Source organism: Perca fluviatilis, chromosome 19, assembly GCF_010015445.1.
Source record: "Perca fluviatilis chromosome 19, GENO_Pfluv_1.0, whole genome shotgun sequence".
Lineage (NCBI taxonomy): Eukaryota > Metazoa > Chordata > Actinopteri > Perciformes > Percidae > Perca > Perca fluviatilis.
The window spans coordinates 25,334,334-25,351,063 of NC_053130.1; the positions used below are offsets into that span (position 1 = coordinate 25,334,334).

Here is a 16,730-nt window from a genome sequence, read left to right on the forward strand (position 1 = left end):
TACCGCAAATGAGTTAACATTGTTGTTGTCTTGGATGTCAAACAGCATCACAGGGCTTCTGGATCTCCGTCCATGATGGTCAGCCTCATTCTTCACAAACTGCAACAACAACAAAAAAGTCAAATCAGCAAGGTCATTTCAAAATAAAGGCTTTCCTCTAAAGCCCGCACCACGTATCCACCTGCTCTAAATATGTTCATACTTGAGTCACAGTCAGGTTGCATTCCCCTGTAGATGGACATTTCAACCTCACAGCGGCTTTTGAAAGACAAGCCAACACGTGAAATCTATAAATACTCACTAAGAAATATGTCACTGTCCTAAATAAACTTCCAAACTCCAGTGGCATCCAAGTCATAACACGTCTGCATGGAAAAACAACAACATGCAACCAAATTGCTGAATTTTATAAAGAGAAAGAAACTTTCAACTCTCAAATCAATCCTGGAAATGCAAGCACAGTAGCTCCTCTTTCAGTCCTTTACAGCTAGTAAATCTAAAACGCACTACATAAACACTGAGAGACACTGTAAAACACTTGCGTGTTAGTAGCGCACACACACACACACACACACACACACACACACAACAACATGCAGACCTGCAGCTTTAAGCAGTGTGACCAGTTTCAACTTATTCTGCGTCCACTAAACCAGCAGATTCACCCAAGAGGCTAAAATCAACTTCAGGTCAAATCTACAAGTTAGTTACGTCTTTCACACAGAAATGTCAGCTACAGTACTTCATCAAACATCTATCTTAGAGAATCAAACTGTGGCCAAAAGCCCATGTTCCTAAGTGAGCCTGAAATGCAACACCGCACACCATGCAGAAGATACCTCTGCAGGGCTATTTCGCCTGCTGCCCGGGGCTGCGTGGCCCCTGTCCCCCTCTGCGCCTTCCCCTTCTGTCAACTCCTTCTCCCCCCTCAGCCAGCCCTCCAGCACCGGCCCTCCACTGGGGCTCACGCTGCCTGACAGACGTGGGAAGGGAGGGGAGAGCAGGAAGTCCCCCCCCTGAGGTGGGGTGAACGTGAGGTAGGGAGTGGTTGAGTTGGGTCTGGGCGGGTAAGGTGGGGGAAGAGGGGAGGCAGATGGGGAAGCCGCCGGGGAGACGCAGTATGGGCTGCCAGTGATATGAGGCACGGGGCTGGCGGAGTAGGGCGGGGGCAGGTACTCGCCGCAGCGATAGGACACAGTGGGCAGCGGTGGCAGGGGAGGGGTGGGGGCGGCAGGAGGACTCCCTCCTCCCACAGTCAGGGAGATCCACTCAGAGGAGATGGCGTGGACCTCGGGGGACACGGAGCGGCGGGGGGAGCGGGGAAGGGGCAGGGGGGAGGTGGTCAGACGATTACGATACAGCTTTTAAGGGCAACAGGAACGTGGGAGGAGATGGAAGCAAAGAGGAGAAGAGGGGATGAGAGAAAGAAAAGGAGACGAAAGATGAGACAAATTAACTGGGCAAAAAAAGAATTAAATGAAAAGGTGGGTGTCAAGGTGAACATAGAAGCTATTTTATAGTTTCAGAAATGTAGTAGAACAACAACAACAACAACACATTAACAAATAAAAACACGTTGCCTGACTCTCGTCAATCGTCACCACCTCCGTAAATGTATCCCACGTTTAAGTGACCGACCAGTTTGGTCTCCGTACCTGAGGAGAAGCGTTGGTGCTGCGCTGTGGCGACTGGCTGACAGGAGGGTCCAGATACTCCACTCCGTTTTTGATGCGGGGTCGTTTGTTCACTTCTACGTAGGTGACGGGGAAGATGCCTTGGCGGTTGGTGCCTGAGATTTTGCCTTCATACCAGTTTTCATCAACCCTACGAATCAGCGTTATCCTCTCTCCCTGCAGATACATATTCAGTCGGTTTAGAACATTGTGAACCATTCCTTTAGGTAAATAAAGCGTGAGAAACAAAAGGATAAACTCTATATACGAAAAATCCTATAAAGTTCCTTTAAAGTGGCCATATTATGCTTATTTTCAGGTTCATAATTGTAATTTGAGATTTTATCAGAATAGGTTTACATGGTTTAATTTTCAATTTTTTATTTTTTGTTGTACTGCACATTGCTGCAGCTCCTCTTTTCACCCTGTCTCAGGTCTCTGTTTTAGCTACAGAGTGAGACCTCTTAACTTCTGTAAGATCTTTGTTGGCAGTCGAACATGCGCAGTAGCTAGGTAAGGATTACATGAGCTAGCTAGCCGTTTCTCCATCTTCGGCCTGTACGAGGCTGGATTATCTTCTAAACGAGGGCGCACTTCCAACTTTGCGTGGAATACCTGCAGAACAGGGACATGTAAGGAGTTCTATACAGTTTATTTTGTAGATTAGGGTGAATTCGTGTGTGTTGTAGCAGTGTTTTGCCATTGAGAATGAGCTAGCATGCTAGCTACTGGTTGCTAACGGTTAGCCCCCTAGCCCCCTCGTTTTGGCTAGTGACGTAGAAAGCCGTGCAGATTTTGACCAGCTCACCCGGAGACTGAAGGCAGGACACATTCAGAAACCGTATCTCCCCCATTAAAAACAGCATGGATGGGGTTTTTCAAAGTTTGTATGCGTGTGGAAGCACCCGAGACACAAAATAACACCCCAAATCCCAGAAAAAGTGATTTTTTTTTCATAATATGGGCACTTTAAAGTGCTTCTAAAGGTTCTTCAGTTTGTAATGACTAGCTCCCCCTCCATACCTTTCTGAAGGACATTTCCACCACCGTGTCCCCGTTGAAGTTGAAGCGGGCGACAGCCTCTCCATATTCCAGTACCTGCACTGGGGCACTTTTCTTTGGCTGGGCTTTCTCTGTGGGGGGAAGGAGCTGAAGAAGGCAACACATAACAACTGATTGAGTAAGAAAGTACAAGTCGAATCACACTGTGCAGCAGAAAGATTATGCAAAACATCTGCAACACTGCAACTGAGAATTACATAAAATATCTATTTTTGGAAACTCACTGAACTCACATACCTCGACATAACTTTGAGGGAAAATGCCAACTCTTCCATGATGTTCCCCTTCATACCAGTTTTGATCCACCTGTCGAATAATGTAGACAATGTCTCCCTTCTGAAACGGTAATTCCCTAGAAATGTTTCAAAGAGATTAGTTACTCACATCAAATGAAACAAGCGACCAAAAATGTTACAGTGTGAAAATTAAGTAAGGGTGATCTAATAGATTCTAAACAGATGGGTGGGATTTATTCACATTCAAGTCAAAGCTTGGAAATCTATTGTTATTCCACTATTCTAAACAGTAATTTCCTGCAATTGTATGATTTGGTGTTGGTTTGTCAGAAGTTGCTTAGCCCACCTATGAGATAGAAATTCAAACACATGCCGATAATTACATCAGCAAGGTCTGCTCATATGTAAATCTACACAAGTTGGACAACTGCAACAAATACCACCGGTTGTGAGACTGATAATAGATAGAGAGATTACTCACTTTAGAGTTTCTGCTCTGAAGTCGAAGCGAGCCATGGCTGGAGTTCTCTGTGTAAATTAAAAAAAGAAACTTCGCTCACTCTTATGTCATAACTACTTACATACTATTAAATGTATATGTACATTTGTACTATGTACTGAGTCAGTGAAAGTTATCCAAAACATTAAATACCCCTATACATATACACACACATATATATATATATATATATATATATATATACACACACACACACATCTTTAGCCCTATTCGCACAGGACTAGTATTACCTGAGGGACCTCTAGTAATTTGTTACAATTACTGTCAGTAATTTGTCAGGTAAAAATTCCACCACAAATTACCTACTATATTTTTCCAGACACAGAGGTTGTGTGATAATACTAGTCCCATGCGAATCGGCATCTCTGTGATTTGAGGTAGTTTTGGCTGCGTTGCCAATTATAAATGAAAGTTTTGACAGAGCTTTGACATCTTATCCATGGGAAGATGTCAGTAAATTTGAGTAAAATACAGACTTCACTTATCCCGTGTGAACGTGCCACACGAAACAGACAAAGTGGGGGCTAGGGTGTAACTTCCATTGGGGACAGAGGGGACATGTCCCCCCCACACACACAGACTCTTCAAAATCCCCTATGTGTCCCCCCCCCCCCACTTTCAAATTAGTTTGATGGTATTTTATATATTTTTATTTATTTTTTTGGTCTTTTCCGCCTTTAATGGACATGACAGGTGAGAAAGGGGAGAGAGAGGGGGAAGACATGCAGGAAATCGCCACAGGTCGGAGTCGAACCCTGGACCTCTGTGTCGAGGCATAAACCTCTAAATATATGTGCGCCTGCTCTACCCACTGAGCCAACCCGGGCGACATGGTATTTTATATTTAAAGGTCCCATGGCATGAAAATTTCACTTTATGAGGTTTTTTAACATTAATATGCGTTCCCCCAGCCTGCCTGTGGTCCCCAATTGGCTTGAAATTGTGATAAGTGTAAACCGAGCCCTGGGTATCCTGCTCTGCCTTTGAGAAAATGAAAGCTCTGATGAGCCGTTCTGGAATCTTGCTCCTTATGAGGTCATAAGGAGCAAGGTTACCTCCCCTTTCTCTGCTTTGCCCGCCCAGAAAATTTTGCTAACCCATGGGAGAGAGACATCATGGCTTTCAAACGAGAAAAGTGACAGTTGATCAAGGCCACACCCCCACCCTCCACCTTGCCCCGCCCTCTCTCCTCCTCAATAGCTACGGACACAGAAATGGCACATTCTGAGGAAAGCTCATTGTGGGACTGGCTCTAGTGGCTGTAATTCTGCACCAAGGCTGAATTTTGGGAAAGAGACTTCAGATACAGTATTAGGGGACCACTGAGGCCTATATAAAAGCATCCAAAGAACACCATGTCATGGGACCTTTAAGTCTCGGTGATCGTCCAATATTTTAAAACAATAAAGAAAGTAAGACATCTTTATCTTACACATGGTTTAGTACTATATTTTCCGGAAGAATGTATCATTATGATCGACTAAATTATTTCCTGGATTTTGTATCACCATAGTCCCTATAAATGTATGTAGAAATGCAGAAAATGGGATTCAAATTGAAAAAAAATTCAGACCCCCAGACCCCCTGTTTTGTCCCCCCCCCCCCGACTTCTCAAACCAGGTTGAGGGGACCTGGTAACTAGTACTACCAGGGGACTACTCTCGCGCGAATAGGGCTTTTGTCACTTTTTGGTTACTATACTCTCTGGGCGTTGTCATGTATGTATGTGTGTATTGAGAAAAGATTCTTCTGGAATTTGTTGTGAGCTGTATATCTGCCTGAGTTGTCCTTTCAGTGCCCCGTCTGAACATAAATATTCTCACAATGACAGGAATGACGTGCTTGTGACTGACTGGGTTCCTTTGGAGCATGTCCAGTAATAAACTACTGGGGGTCGTTTACTGTGAGACTGGCCTGCCAAGGGAGCAGGCACACCTTGGTAAACACACCAAAGGCTAGCTATACATCCGGTAAACAGTGTGCACTGTGCAAGTGAAGCCTGGAAGCCTACTGGAGATATTCAGTGATACATTCAACCACTCATATTTTGCCTTCGATCACTGCTCTCACCCTCTAAATTGTTGACCCAGAAGAGAAAGCCATCTGTGTCCGCAAAAATCCCGCTGACAAGCTCGACCCCCCCTCATTCTGACTCACACGCAAACTGACAAAGCATCTGCCGTCTTTTTTCCTGCCTACAGAAGGATAAGACACGGCCCTGTATTGTACCTCTACGCCTGATTTCCTCTTCTCCGTGTTATCTGTGATGTTGAGCAGGTCCCCGAAGCGCTCGTTGGTGATGAACTGGTGGTGCGTCGGGACAATGCCTGTGTGTCGTCTCGACGCCGTGTCAGCCTCTTCCTGTTCCCGCTTCAGCCGCCGCTGCTCCTCCAAGATTTTCTGACAGGAAACCAGACTAAAGTGTTTGTCCCCTCCAGATATGGCTCTCCTCTGCTCTTTTATTCATGTAACACATTGTTTGTCTGATTTCCTCCTTCTTAACACAGCTCTCCTGACTAAAGCATTGCCAGTGAGGGTGTAATTTATGAAAGTTTGGCTTAAATGTAAAGAAAGTTCACCTCTTTGTCCCCGTGACGCCTTCGCAACACGTCATCCTGGCTCTCTCCGAGAACTGGGGACGAGTCTGAAACATAAACAGAAAGAAGATTACGCCGTGAAGCATTTTTTTACTGTCAACCTCAAGGCAAATCCAACTCAAAAGAACAAAACGTCTCAAATAGAAGATGATGATATTGCAGTCAACTCCTTAATTCCAATGAATAGAATCATACAAATATTCAATAAAATACAACTACAACGCATGCTTGGAATGAACACCATAATCTCTGCAACACTAAAACAAAAAGGCACACACACATCCAAAAAGCCAAATGTATTCCTGCATGCACATAGGAATTAACACAGAATGGTCAGATGTGTGTTTGTGAAAAAACAAATGCAGGAAAGAAAAAAAAGAAACCTACTGTATAATGGCCAAAAGAATAAACACGACATTATGGATTTACTGATCCGACATATCTTCATGACTTAATTTGTTCCCCACACCACCGTAGATGTTTCATTCTGTGTCCCAGCAAGGGCCACGAGTAACAACTATCAATGTTTCAGGTTTGTCCCAGCTGTTACGTAAAAGAAATCAAAGCAGGGAACATCCTGTCAGGCTAAAACAAACCTTTCATGGGGAGAGAATGAAAACTTGTAGATGTAAATTGTTCCCAAAACAGAAAAAAAAAACATGGTGAAACATCAGTTCAAGAGAGCGTATGCAATGTTATATCGAAATATCCTGCTTAAACATTACAGAGGAAGGCTGGAAATTGTATTTTAAAAGGTTTTCAAATGTATTGCCTGTGTAAGGACAAGATTTATTGTCTCATTGAGGATCATAAAAAAGACAGAAGTGATGTTTCATCTCCATTTATCTTAGACCTTAATGATGTCATAAAACACAGAATTCGGTGTAAGGCTTAATGCAGGCTCTAGCACTCTTGCATACAACTCAAATCTGATGTCACCAGGAGATTATATACATTACCAAAAGCTGCCTGAACTTCCTAGAGTCACTGGAGTGTTTTGATGCGTTTGGGGGGAACCATATTCACAGTGAAATGGAAGAGCACCAAACAGCACACTCAGAATGAGATGGAGGCTTCCCTGTCACTTTGTAAACACACCACACAGACTAGAGATGGAGGGTGGCGGCGTTGCTTTGTGGAGGAAAAAAAAGGGACACAATGTGAAGAGAGAGAGTCGAGATAAATGAGTGACCACACAGCGAGGAGAGAGGAGGGTGACAGTGGTGTGAAGGGATGGAGATAGCCACCTCTGCGGTGAGCTGCCAGCGGCTGCAGTAGGTTTCCGTTGGCGTCCAAGCCCTGCCCGTTACTCAGGTGCTCAGTGTTGCTTCCCTCCCCGTTACTCAGCCTCTCCAGGACCTCCAGGGAGGACAGGCGCTGAGGGATCAGAGGTCTGGGCTCAGGAGACCAAGTGCTGGGTCTCTGGGTGCCCACTGTCACCTTGGTGGCTAACAGGGTCCTCCGAGTTTGCTGGGACTGCAGGTTCTTACGTAACCTGAAGGGAGCGGGGCCCATGAGGAAGAGGTTCCCAGGCAGCGTGGTCTTCTTCTCCAAAGGTGGGGGCCTCTCCTGTTGGGTCGTGGCCTGTTGCCTCTCGTGCCTGAGGATGGTGGTGAAGCGGGTGTAGGAGGCAGGGCAAGAGCCTTTGCATTTGCTGGGTTTGAGGAGGAGTTGATGGTTCAGGTGGTGCAGGAGGTGGTTGTGGTGGTGGTGGTGGAGATGGTTCTGTTGTGGAGGTGATGCTGCAAACAGTGCTGAGGGACTCTTTGATCCACTGGCATTTTGGTGGATCAGGTCTGGGGAACTTTTACTGAAGATCTGCTCAACCTCGGCCTCAGTGTTAGAGGGGGACTCGGTCCTGACGTTGCGTCTGTCCTCTGAGGAGGAAGCAGCCTCCTCCACAGTCACACTGCCTGGTGACAAGGCCTCCTCCCTACAGCTCTTGGCGTCTGCCTCCACTGGGGAGCAGGCATCCATCTGGGTGGCGTCAGCTACCAAAAGGGACTCCGCTGACACTGCAGACGCCATGTAGAGGTGGGCGGGGCTGTGGTCGGGGCTGTGGCTGTGGCTGGAGTGCAGGGTGGGCAGGGAGGAGGAGCGGCTGGGCGCCGAGCTGGACCGCTGGATGATCATTTCAAACTCGCTGACCCGCGACGACACTGCATCCCGTGGAATGTTACCCCCGTCATCCGCCTCTGACCTTTCATCCCCTTCGGCCTTTGACTTCTCAAAAAGAGACGCCAGGCTGCGGACGCTGCCGTGGGGGCTGCAGCCGGCCGAGCTGGGCCGCTGGATGTAATGCATGGTCCTGTACAGGTTGGAAAACTCAGACGCGCTCCTCCTAATTGCAGGGGAAACATTCCTGAGGCCGTCCGCACACTCGGTGCCACAGCTGGACTTAGAGTCTGAATGTTGCCCGGTCTCCCGTTCCTCTGCTCCAGCAAAGTCTGTGTCACATGGCCCTGTGTACAGATCCTCACAGCTGTGGGCCTTTGGGTGCCTGACAGCTTTAGTCCTGCTCTCCTGACTGTCACCACTGGGCGGCAGCAGCTTGGGCTTGAACTTAGAGGGCAGGATTTGGGGTATGCAGGCTTTGGCAGCAGATAGAGGCTTCATAGTCTTACACTGGTTACCTATTGCATTACTGGCAAGAACCGATCGACTATTTACAGAGGAGCAGGGTGAAATTATATAGCCATTCCCACCTTTATAATCCACTGGCAAGCATGCAGGACAACAGAATAAACAACATATTAGATTACAATGGTCACAGGTTCACACACACTAAAACAGAGTCAGGCACATTTCTAAAGTAAAGACCAAGTTCCATCAAAAGTAGATGAGAAGAGGAAGCAGACTAATAGATGACTGTTATAGTAATAGCATGGTACTGCAGTGAGGAATTATGCTTTGTAAAAATGGAACACCAGGAAATTTACTGTCTAACAGATTTTTGCATTATCAATATCACTGTAAACAGAAACATAACATGTGGAACATAAAGTATTAAAACAGCAATATGCCATGAAATGTTATGTGATGTTGTAGTTCATATAGGAATTCTTAACACTGACTGCAGTATCATAAATTAAAAGAAAAAAAAAAAAAAAAAAAAAAACCTATTCAAATCTTTTCTGTTCCCCATTTTGTATTCATAACATCACCGCTGCCTGTCCCGCTTTAACCTCCTACATGCAATATATTCTTCTCTTCTGCTTTCAGCAATTAGACAGGCGGCTGCAGTGATATATGTTCTGTGGCACCTCTGTTAATACACTGCTCCCCTACACGGTTGTAAATAAAAAAATGGATTCTGAGTCAACTTGGACAGTAAAATATGACTGTCACAGACCTCTGAGAAACTGAACTACTCATGTCACTTCCTGGCAATAGTCATGTCCTGGCTATAGTATGCTTGTGATAGTACTACAGATGGAACCTGGAAGTGACACAACACTTTCACATGCTGCGAGACACTTCTGTAGCATGAGTGACCCATCTGTCATGCTTCATATCTACCAGAAAAAAACACACACGGAGTCCGACCTGCGGCCCTTTGCTGCACGTCATTCCCCCTTTCTCTATCCTTTCAAGTCTAAGCTGTCCTGTCAATAATAAAGGCCTAAAAATGCCCAAAAAAAGAATCTTAAAAAAATAATAAAATAAACACACTGAGAAAGTAAACTAGATATTCTATCCAGGGAATGTGGCAAGTAAAGAGTCCTAGCTGCTGAAAAGCCCTTGAGGAGACTCAGTTTAAAAAAAAGACAAAGATTAATACAGATATTTTTTTGATTTCGTGAGCACAAGACAGAAACACATGATGATGTTTTTGGTTTCTAGCACTTGGTTATTTCTTTGGGCAGGAGGCTAATGAAAGTGCGTGCTAGTCAGTTGACTGGAGTGCCAAATCCATTTACTACATGGGCCCACAATTCAACTGGGTAAACGCCAAAACAACTATCCTGATACATCTTTGTTCAAACAGTCAATACATTAGTTATTAATTACTGTGGAAAAATACCAAACATTAACTCTGAGCGGACAGTTTCTAAAGCAGTCTGTTATGTGCCATTCCAGATGTAATGTAATGACGTGCTGGGTCACACTGTCCCTTCCTTTCTTTTTCTCACATCTCTTCTCCTCCCCTAGCGTTTCTCTCCCTGGCCATGTGCGAAGGCATTCCAGCCCCTGACCTCACACTGACAGCTGACTTCCTTACGCCTACCCACCCTCTGTGTCCCTCCTGTTTATCTCACCCCTGTCTGTTTATCTCGCCCGTCCCTCCTCATCCATCCCCTCTCTGGCCCTCCGCTCCCTGGCGCTGGAACGCTCTGGAGTCTTGCCCTAAGCCTGCCTAGCAACACAACTGGAGTGAGAGAGGGGAAACTCTCCAAGGTTAGCTTCCATCGACTTAGCAAGACAACCTCACTCCCTCCATGAGTTTTCCAAAGCAGATGGCCAGCACACGTTTGACGATAACATCCATGGCATCAATAATAAATCAAAAGCTGCTGGGGGGATGAATGCTGCGAGGTGATTGGCCGATGCTGTGAGGTCTGGGAGCGAAGAAAATGTGTGGATACCAACAGAAACGTAAACGGAAACACATGTATCCCTGTCTGAACGGACTTTGAACGGTCCAACATCATGTCTGTAAGTCACTGGTTTTGTCTCAGCAGGAAAGGCCTTTAATGGCCTGCTGTCCTGTCTAGCCCCCACATCCATAAACACACACACACACACACACACACACACACACACACACACACACACACACACACACACACACACACACCTGCCATTTTACTGGACACATGAAGTGGCTGTCATCCTACCTTTAGAGGAGGAGGAGCTGGCCTGGCGCTTGTTTAGGGCCCGTAGACCTTGTAAGGGAATGTCGCCGCCCTCCAGGACAGTCTTGTAAACATGGCGGTCGCATTCTGGAGCCCCAGGCTCGCTTGTGGATGATCCTCCGTCCTTCTCCACCTCGCTGTGTCCAGACTTGCTCGAGGAGCTAGACAGTAGTGAGAGGAACGCAGACAGCTAATTAAACACAGTCAAATTCATTCAGAAGAGTTGTGTTACATGCTTTTTATGACAACCAGAGGCGCACAAATTGGGTAATGAGCAGTCATATGGTTCTTATTTAGTATATCTTGAGGTAATTCCTGTCTTCGCAGACTTGTGGGAGACAAAATAATCAGACGCAGAGAAAAAAACTTGAGAAAAAAAGTGCAGAATTTGGAGGCATTTGCTACCACACATATCTTGGCATTCCCGAGAGGCCAACAGGACAGATTTCTATAAATATTCTCTGAACATTCCCACATGGGGAATCAGCCCCTGCCATGCACCTGTACAACTGTCAGGTTTACTCTCTTTCAAATGCCGCTCTCGTGTTACTCACGCTGCTCCTCTATTTGCGCAGACAAACACGGTCATTAAACTGACAGACTCCAGTATCATCTAGGTGAAATAACAAACACTTTTCACTAGTGTTAGGAAAAAGAGGAATGTATTTTCCCAAATGTGTTTTATATCTGCAGAGTTGCCAAGTCTTGTAAGAGTTTTACAAGCTTGCACAAATGTATGGATACATTACTCTCCTTGTTCACTACCTCAACACAAAAAGCTCTTTCATAGCTGTGTGCACTGCTGACTGCAGAGAGCCATTAAAATCACGTTGGTTCTAGGTTACTTAGAAGAATTCACAGAAATGCTGTACAGGAAATGTGCAGGACAGGAGCCATGCAAGATTTAAGACAATCTTCTGGAACGGTTCTGGTTAAATCAACAGTCAGTATGCTGCCTGAGAGAGAACCAGGGGCAGAACCTACTGCAGGTTAACTATAATGTTTATATATTTCCCTGGAATGATAAGGGGCTCATTTAAATGGCAATTACGGAGAACGTACTACTGCATCGCGATGACAGCTCTTATTGTAAGGCCATGCAAACAATTGGGGATTATTTATATCAATCTTCTAAGAGCTATCGTGCACACAGTGTGTGTCTAATCGGAAAAAAAGACACACGTTTACTTAAAGGTTTGTTCATTCATCTAAAGACACTACACCAGTGGCACATGTTTTTGCATTTTACAATCAAATGATATATTTACAAGAACGTTCTTCAAAATGTGTCTGATTTCAAACAGACCCCAGAGAAAACAACATCCTGCCCTAAACATGTGTGCCTTTGAGGGAAGTCAGTTTATGACTTGAGGTTTCCTTTGAAAAGTTTGGGTGAGTGAACTTCCACCACCCCTTTCGTCAGGAGCCTCTTCCTTTCAAAATTCAATTCAATTCAATTCAATTTTATTTATAGTCTCAAATCATAACAGAGTTATCTCGAGACACTTTACAGATAGAGTAGGTCTAGACCACACTCTATAAATTCCAAAACCCCCAACAATTACAGTAATTCCCTCAAGAGCAAGCATTAGCAGTGGCTATTGCGACAGTGGCGAGGAAAAACTCCCAAAATGAACAACAAATCAATGGATTAAAAAGTTGGATTGGAAAAGTCTTTTCAGATACTTGGCCACGATGACCTAATGATTGCAGCAGATGGAAAGTTCTTAGCAGAAATGGTGGGAGGAAGTTTATTTTCCCCGGGCTGGAGTGCAAGAGAGTCCCCGTGGCTCGGTCCTAAATTCCTTACATTTTATTACACAAACAGAAATAGAAAATGTCAATCTCATCGGACAAAAACGATCAAAGGCTTGGTAAGCCTTGTTTAAGTAACAGCTAGCATCCTCTTTAATGATCCAGTTGCCGGTCATAGTAATGTTCACACACCCATTCAGAAGGAGATAACGGTTTTTAAGTTATGCAGCAGCTGGGCGAGTTCCCTCTATCCCAGTGACATCCAGGTTGCTGTCTTTAAATAAATCACCACATAGCAGCCATGTCTCCACACTACAACCCCCAACCCCCCTAAAAAACACAATGAAATACAGACAGAGGACACACTGTTCCGGTAGCTTTTTGCCTTATTAACAGGATCTCCTCAGGAAGCAGGGGTCCCTCCGCTGAGGGTGGGCGAGCTCTACAGGGTGGGGAAACCTCTCACTGACATTTATCCCCGTAACACGCCTTAAATAATCATCAACATGCTGGAAGGAGGAAGCAAGATTTAAAGCACAAGTATTGGAATAAGAAGGAGGGGATGGACTTACTACTGCTGCAGGTCGGAGGCTGTTTCCAGGGGGCTGAAAGAGGGGGCACTCTGCAACAAACCAAACAAAGAAGTCATTGATAGATCCACAGGAAGGTCTCCTCCAGCTAGAACAGAGGCAGGAGCATTAGCTATGGTCAGATTCTCTCTTCTTTTCCTCTCTGTCGTTCACTCGCTGCTCTGGGTTTTTGTCTCGAGCACCCGGGGTTCTTAGCTTCTCTGGACTGGGCTTGGCATGGAGGAGTAAGCGTGTGTTTTGGCCTGCATGCAAGTTGGAGAAAACAAGCGGCAGTGTGGAGAGTGGAGGGGGGAGTGGGCGTGCATCGGTCAGGGGGCGCCCATGCGGGGAGGGGGCTGTCACAGGCTCAGCCAATGGGCTGCTGTCTCCCAGTGAAGCCGTCTCTTTTGTCTGGTATTGAGTCACTCTCATTACCACTGGACCAGACCGGGGGACAATTAACCAGCTGGTGGTGGAAGCAGGCTAAATTACACATACACACACGCCCACACGCACACACACACACGCACGCACGCACGCACGCACGCACGCACGCACGCACGCACACACACACACACACACACACACACACACACACACACACACACACACACACACACACACACACACGGCCGCACGACACACACACACACACACGCACATACACACACACACACACACGAGCCAATAAGACAAAACAAATGCTTACTGACAAAGTAAAGAATACAGTAACACATATTGATTGTAGAAACAGATAATTATAACCATGTTATAAAAGATAAAGAGCAAATATAAAGGCAGAAAGAAATAAACTGCAAGCACATGAGTGAAAAATGTTTAAAGGACTACAAGTGTAAATGTAATATGTATATACAAGGAGATATTATCTCCAAAACACAGAGGTGGTCATAAGTGTGGTAGCACCCACTAGCACTTTCAATGGTTTAGAGCCAACTAATTTTAGCCCACTGTTTCTGTTGCTTTCCTCTTTTTGGACGTCACAGCAGGTAAAAATAACAGACGTGACACGGGCACTAGGAATAAGAGCGCAAGTGTTGTTTGCAAATACGATTGCACAATCCCCATCCCAGCCAGCCTGGCCATGCTGTTAATACCACATCCACTTCCCCACGGCGCGGCCAAGTCTCCGCTTCCACACACCGATGACCAGACAAGGAGCATTCTCAACAGCTCATTTGCCACAACATACCTTTACACTTAGTTGCCAGGGCAGGATGATCATTTATAACCTTTCAGAATAAATGCCTATCTTTATAAGACCGGAACATCAGGCTGGCAGGTCTGTAGTCGGATCTATTTATAAAGCCAAATGTTCCATGTCGACTCGGAAACACGCCAGTGTCATTGAATAATCTGCAGCTCTTCCTTCCTCCGCCACGTCTTGTATCCCCCCCCCCTTCCACCCCAAATCTGATATCAGGGGGAACAGATAGTGTCCCTTACACCCCTGGGTAATTGGGCTTATACACACAGCATCAATGGAAAGTAAACAGGAAACAGGCATTGAAGGCTTATCTGGAGTAAAGGAATGGAATTTTAATCTGGTTATTTACAAGATGCCTGATTAGTTTCAGTTTATATGAACTTTTCTTCATACAAAAAAGGACAAAACTTCAGTTTGAAACTAATCCTACACTGATATCACTTAAAATCACATTACTCCTAGACACTTTTTTTTATCCATCTTATGAAATCGGTTTAACTTATCAGATAAAGAAATACAGAGGATGAAACTACTTGCTTAAAAGCAGTTAGAGTGTGAAATGTCCGAAGCTGTATATGGACATGAATGAAGGCCTTTGGTGAGTCAGTGGAACACCGATGACAACTTTTCTGCAGAATGTGCATGTTTCCTAACAGGTGTCCCTGGCTACTCAGAGCCACTTTCATATTCAAAATAGCAATCATGAGTAGGTCATGGTAACATGAATCTCACTCTTTCCAACACCTTATTTGTGTTGATATGTACTCATGAAAACAAACAGCTCCCCCAGTGTGAAGGGCCTGTTATAGCCATGAGCGCCCCTCATCTCATCCGCGCTAAATGCTTAAAGGTAAAGGCTAAGTGTGTAACAGAGGTTAAATATGAAAGCACAATGAGCTGGCGGGCTTACTGAGTCGCCTCCTTTAGAATATGTCAGGTGGTGGTGTGCGCGGGGGTGGGTGGGTGTTGGGGGATGTATGTAACTCAGCGCTGAGACAGTGTGGCAGCAGCCCCCTCGTCAGCATATGCTCGACAGATGGAGTCACTCTGACGGTTGCAGGGGGCCAAAATGCTCTTCCTGACCATAGTTATGTGTGGAATTCCAGTTCCAGCTAGCCATGTATATCGATGGGCCTATGTTTGACCGTAACTGTCACTGGGTGGGTTTTCAGACTCCTCTTGAACCCAGAACGTGTTAATATTAATCAGGAAGACCATTACTGTGATTACTGTCACTCTTACTCAGTGGATGTTAGGTGACAAGAAGTGGCTGAGTAATGACGATTTGACAGGACGGGATAAAGAAGAAGAGAAAATAGTGCAGTCTTGTAGGATTATCTAAAGTATTACTTACACTAAGCCTGCTCTTTAGAGGTATTTAGTTGACAACTGGCTAATTAGCAGCATGAAACCACAAGAAGACTGTTCTAAAGATGTGGATCAGAAGAATCAGATGGACTTTTAATACTGTCAAGAAGTTTCCCCTTCTTATAATACTACTTGATTAGTAGAAGTGGTTCTCCAAAGCACTTTGAAGGTTATTAATAAGAACAAGACCTAACTGGATCAGAGCCATGAAGGCCTAACTCTTTATTTAACACCTGAGCACTGTGGCTTTCGCAGACTTCCAAAAACCATATCTCTCATCTGGTAATACCGAGTGAGTACTGATATGTCAATCAAACTCCAATGAGCCAGAGTGTCTGGCTGGGCCTTAAGGTCAAATACTACGCATACCAGGTGCAGCTTTAGAAGTGACTTTGACATTAAACAGGAGCCAGTCACCAAGCCGAGATCATCTGGCAAACATCCAGGCTGCGATGAGACAGAGTCGGCTGCCTCCACCACTAAACCTCCTCCACATATTCACTAACCGGGAATGGGAGACCCTGCCCTTGCGTCTGGCTGATGCTAGGACATGACCTCATGTCGTAGTCAGTGGTGCCACCTCATATGATCCAGGGTGTGGCGGTGTGGCTCTGTCTGACAGAGAGCGAGGAGAACCAACATCTGTTTGTGGGCGGCCAGTGCCACACTTGTCTTGTGCCAACTAAGGCCCAAGGCATGGACTTGTCATGATACTGTATACTGCTTCAACATGCCTGCACCTGTTTGGGTATTTTAGTAAATATACAGGATAGCAGACGGGCAGCAATTATTATTTCAAGGGCCTGGGATTACCCTGGAGCCTAATGCTCGTGAGGACTGCAGCCCCTCCAAGTGAGGAGTGACCTCTG

General features: G+C 45.4%; 1 protein-coding gene across 9 annotated transcripts in view; it reads right to left on the bottom strand.

The window, feature by feature from the left end:
- Positions 1-16,730, bottom strand: part of LOC120547752 (sorbin and SH3 domain-containing protein 1) — a 44,747-nt gene that overhangs the window by 4,836 nt on the left and 23,181 nt on the right. For 8 of the 9 annotated variants that reach the window (XM_039783396.1, XM_039783398.1, XM_039783395.1 and 5 more), the window contains 11 exons: positions 13,272-13,321; positions 10,927-11,105; positions 7,336-8,805; positions 6,071-6,135; positions 5,721-5,891; positions 3,453-3,499; positions 2,973-3,087; positions 2,697-2,822; positions 1,656-1,850; positions 840-1,361; positions 4-99 (listed from right to left, as the gene is read on the bottom strand). In XM_039783396.1, the coding sequence (XP_039639330.1) occupies positions 4-99; positions 840-1,361; positions 1,656-1,850; positions 2,697-2,822; positions 2,973-3,087; positions 3,453-3,499; positions 5,721-5,891; positions 6,071-6,135; positions 7,336-8,805; positions 10,927-11,105; positions 13,272-13,321 (3,036 nt within the window). The remainder of the gene's footprint in view (positions 1-3; positions 100-839; positions 1,362-1,655; positions 1,851-2,696; positions 2,823-2,972; positions 3,088-3,452; positions 3,500-5,720; positions 5,892-6,070; positions 6,136-7,335; positions 8,806-10,926; positions 11,106-13,271; positions 13,322-16,730) is intronic. The other variant, XM_039783400.1, reaches the window with a different exon arrangement.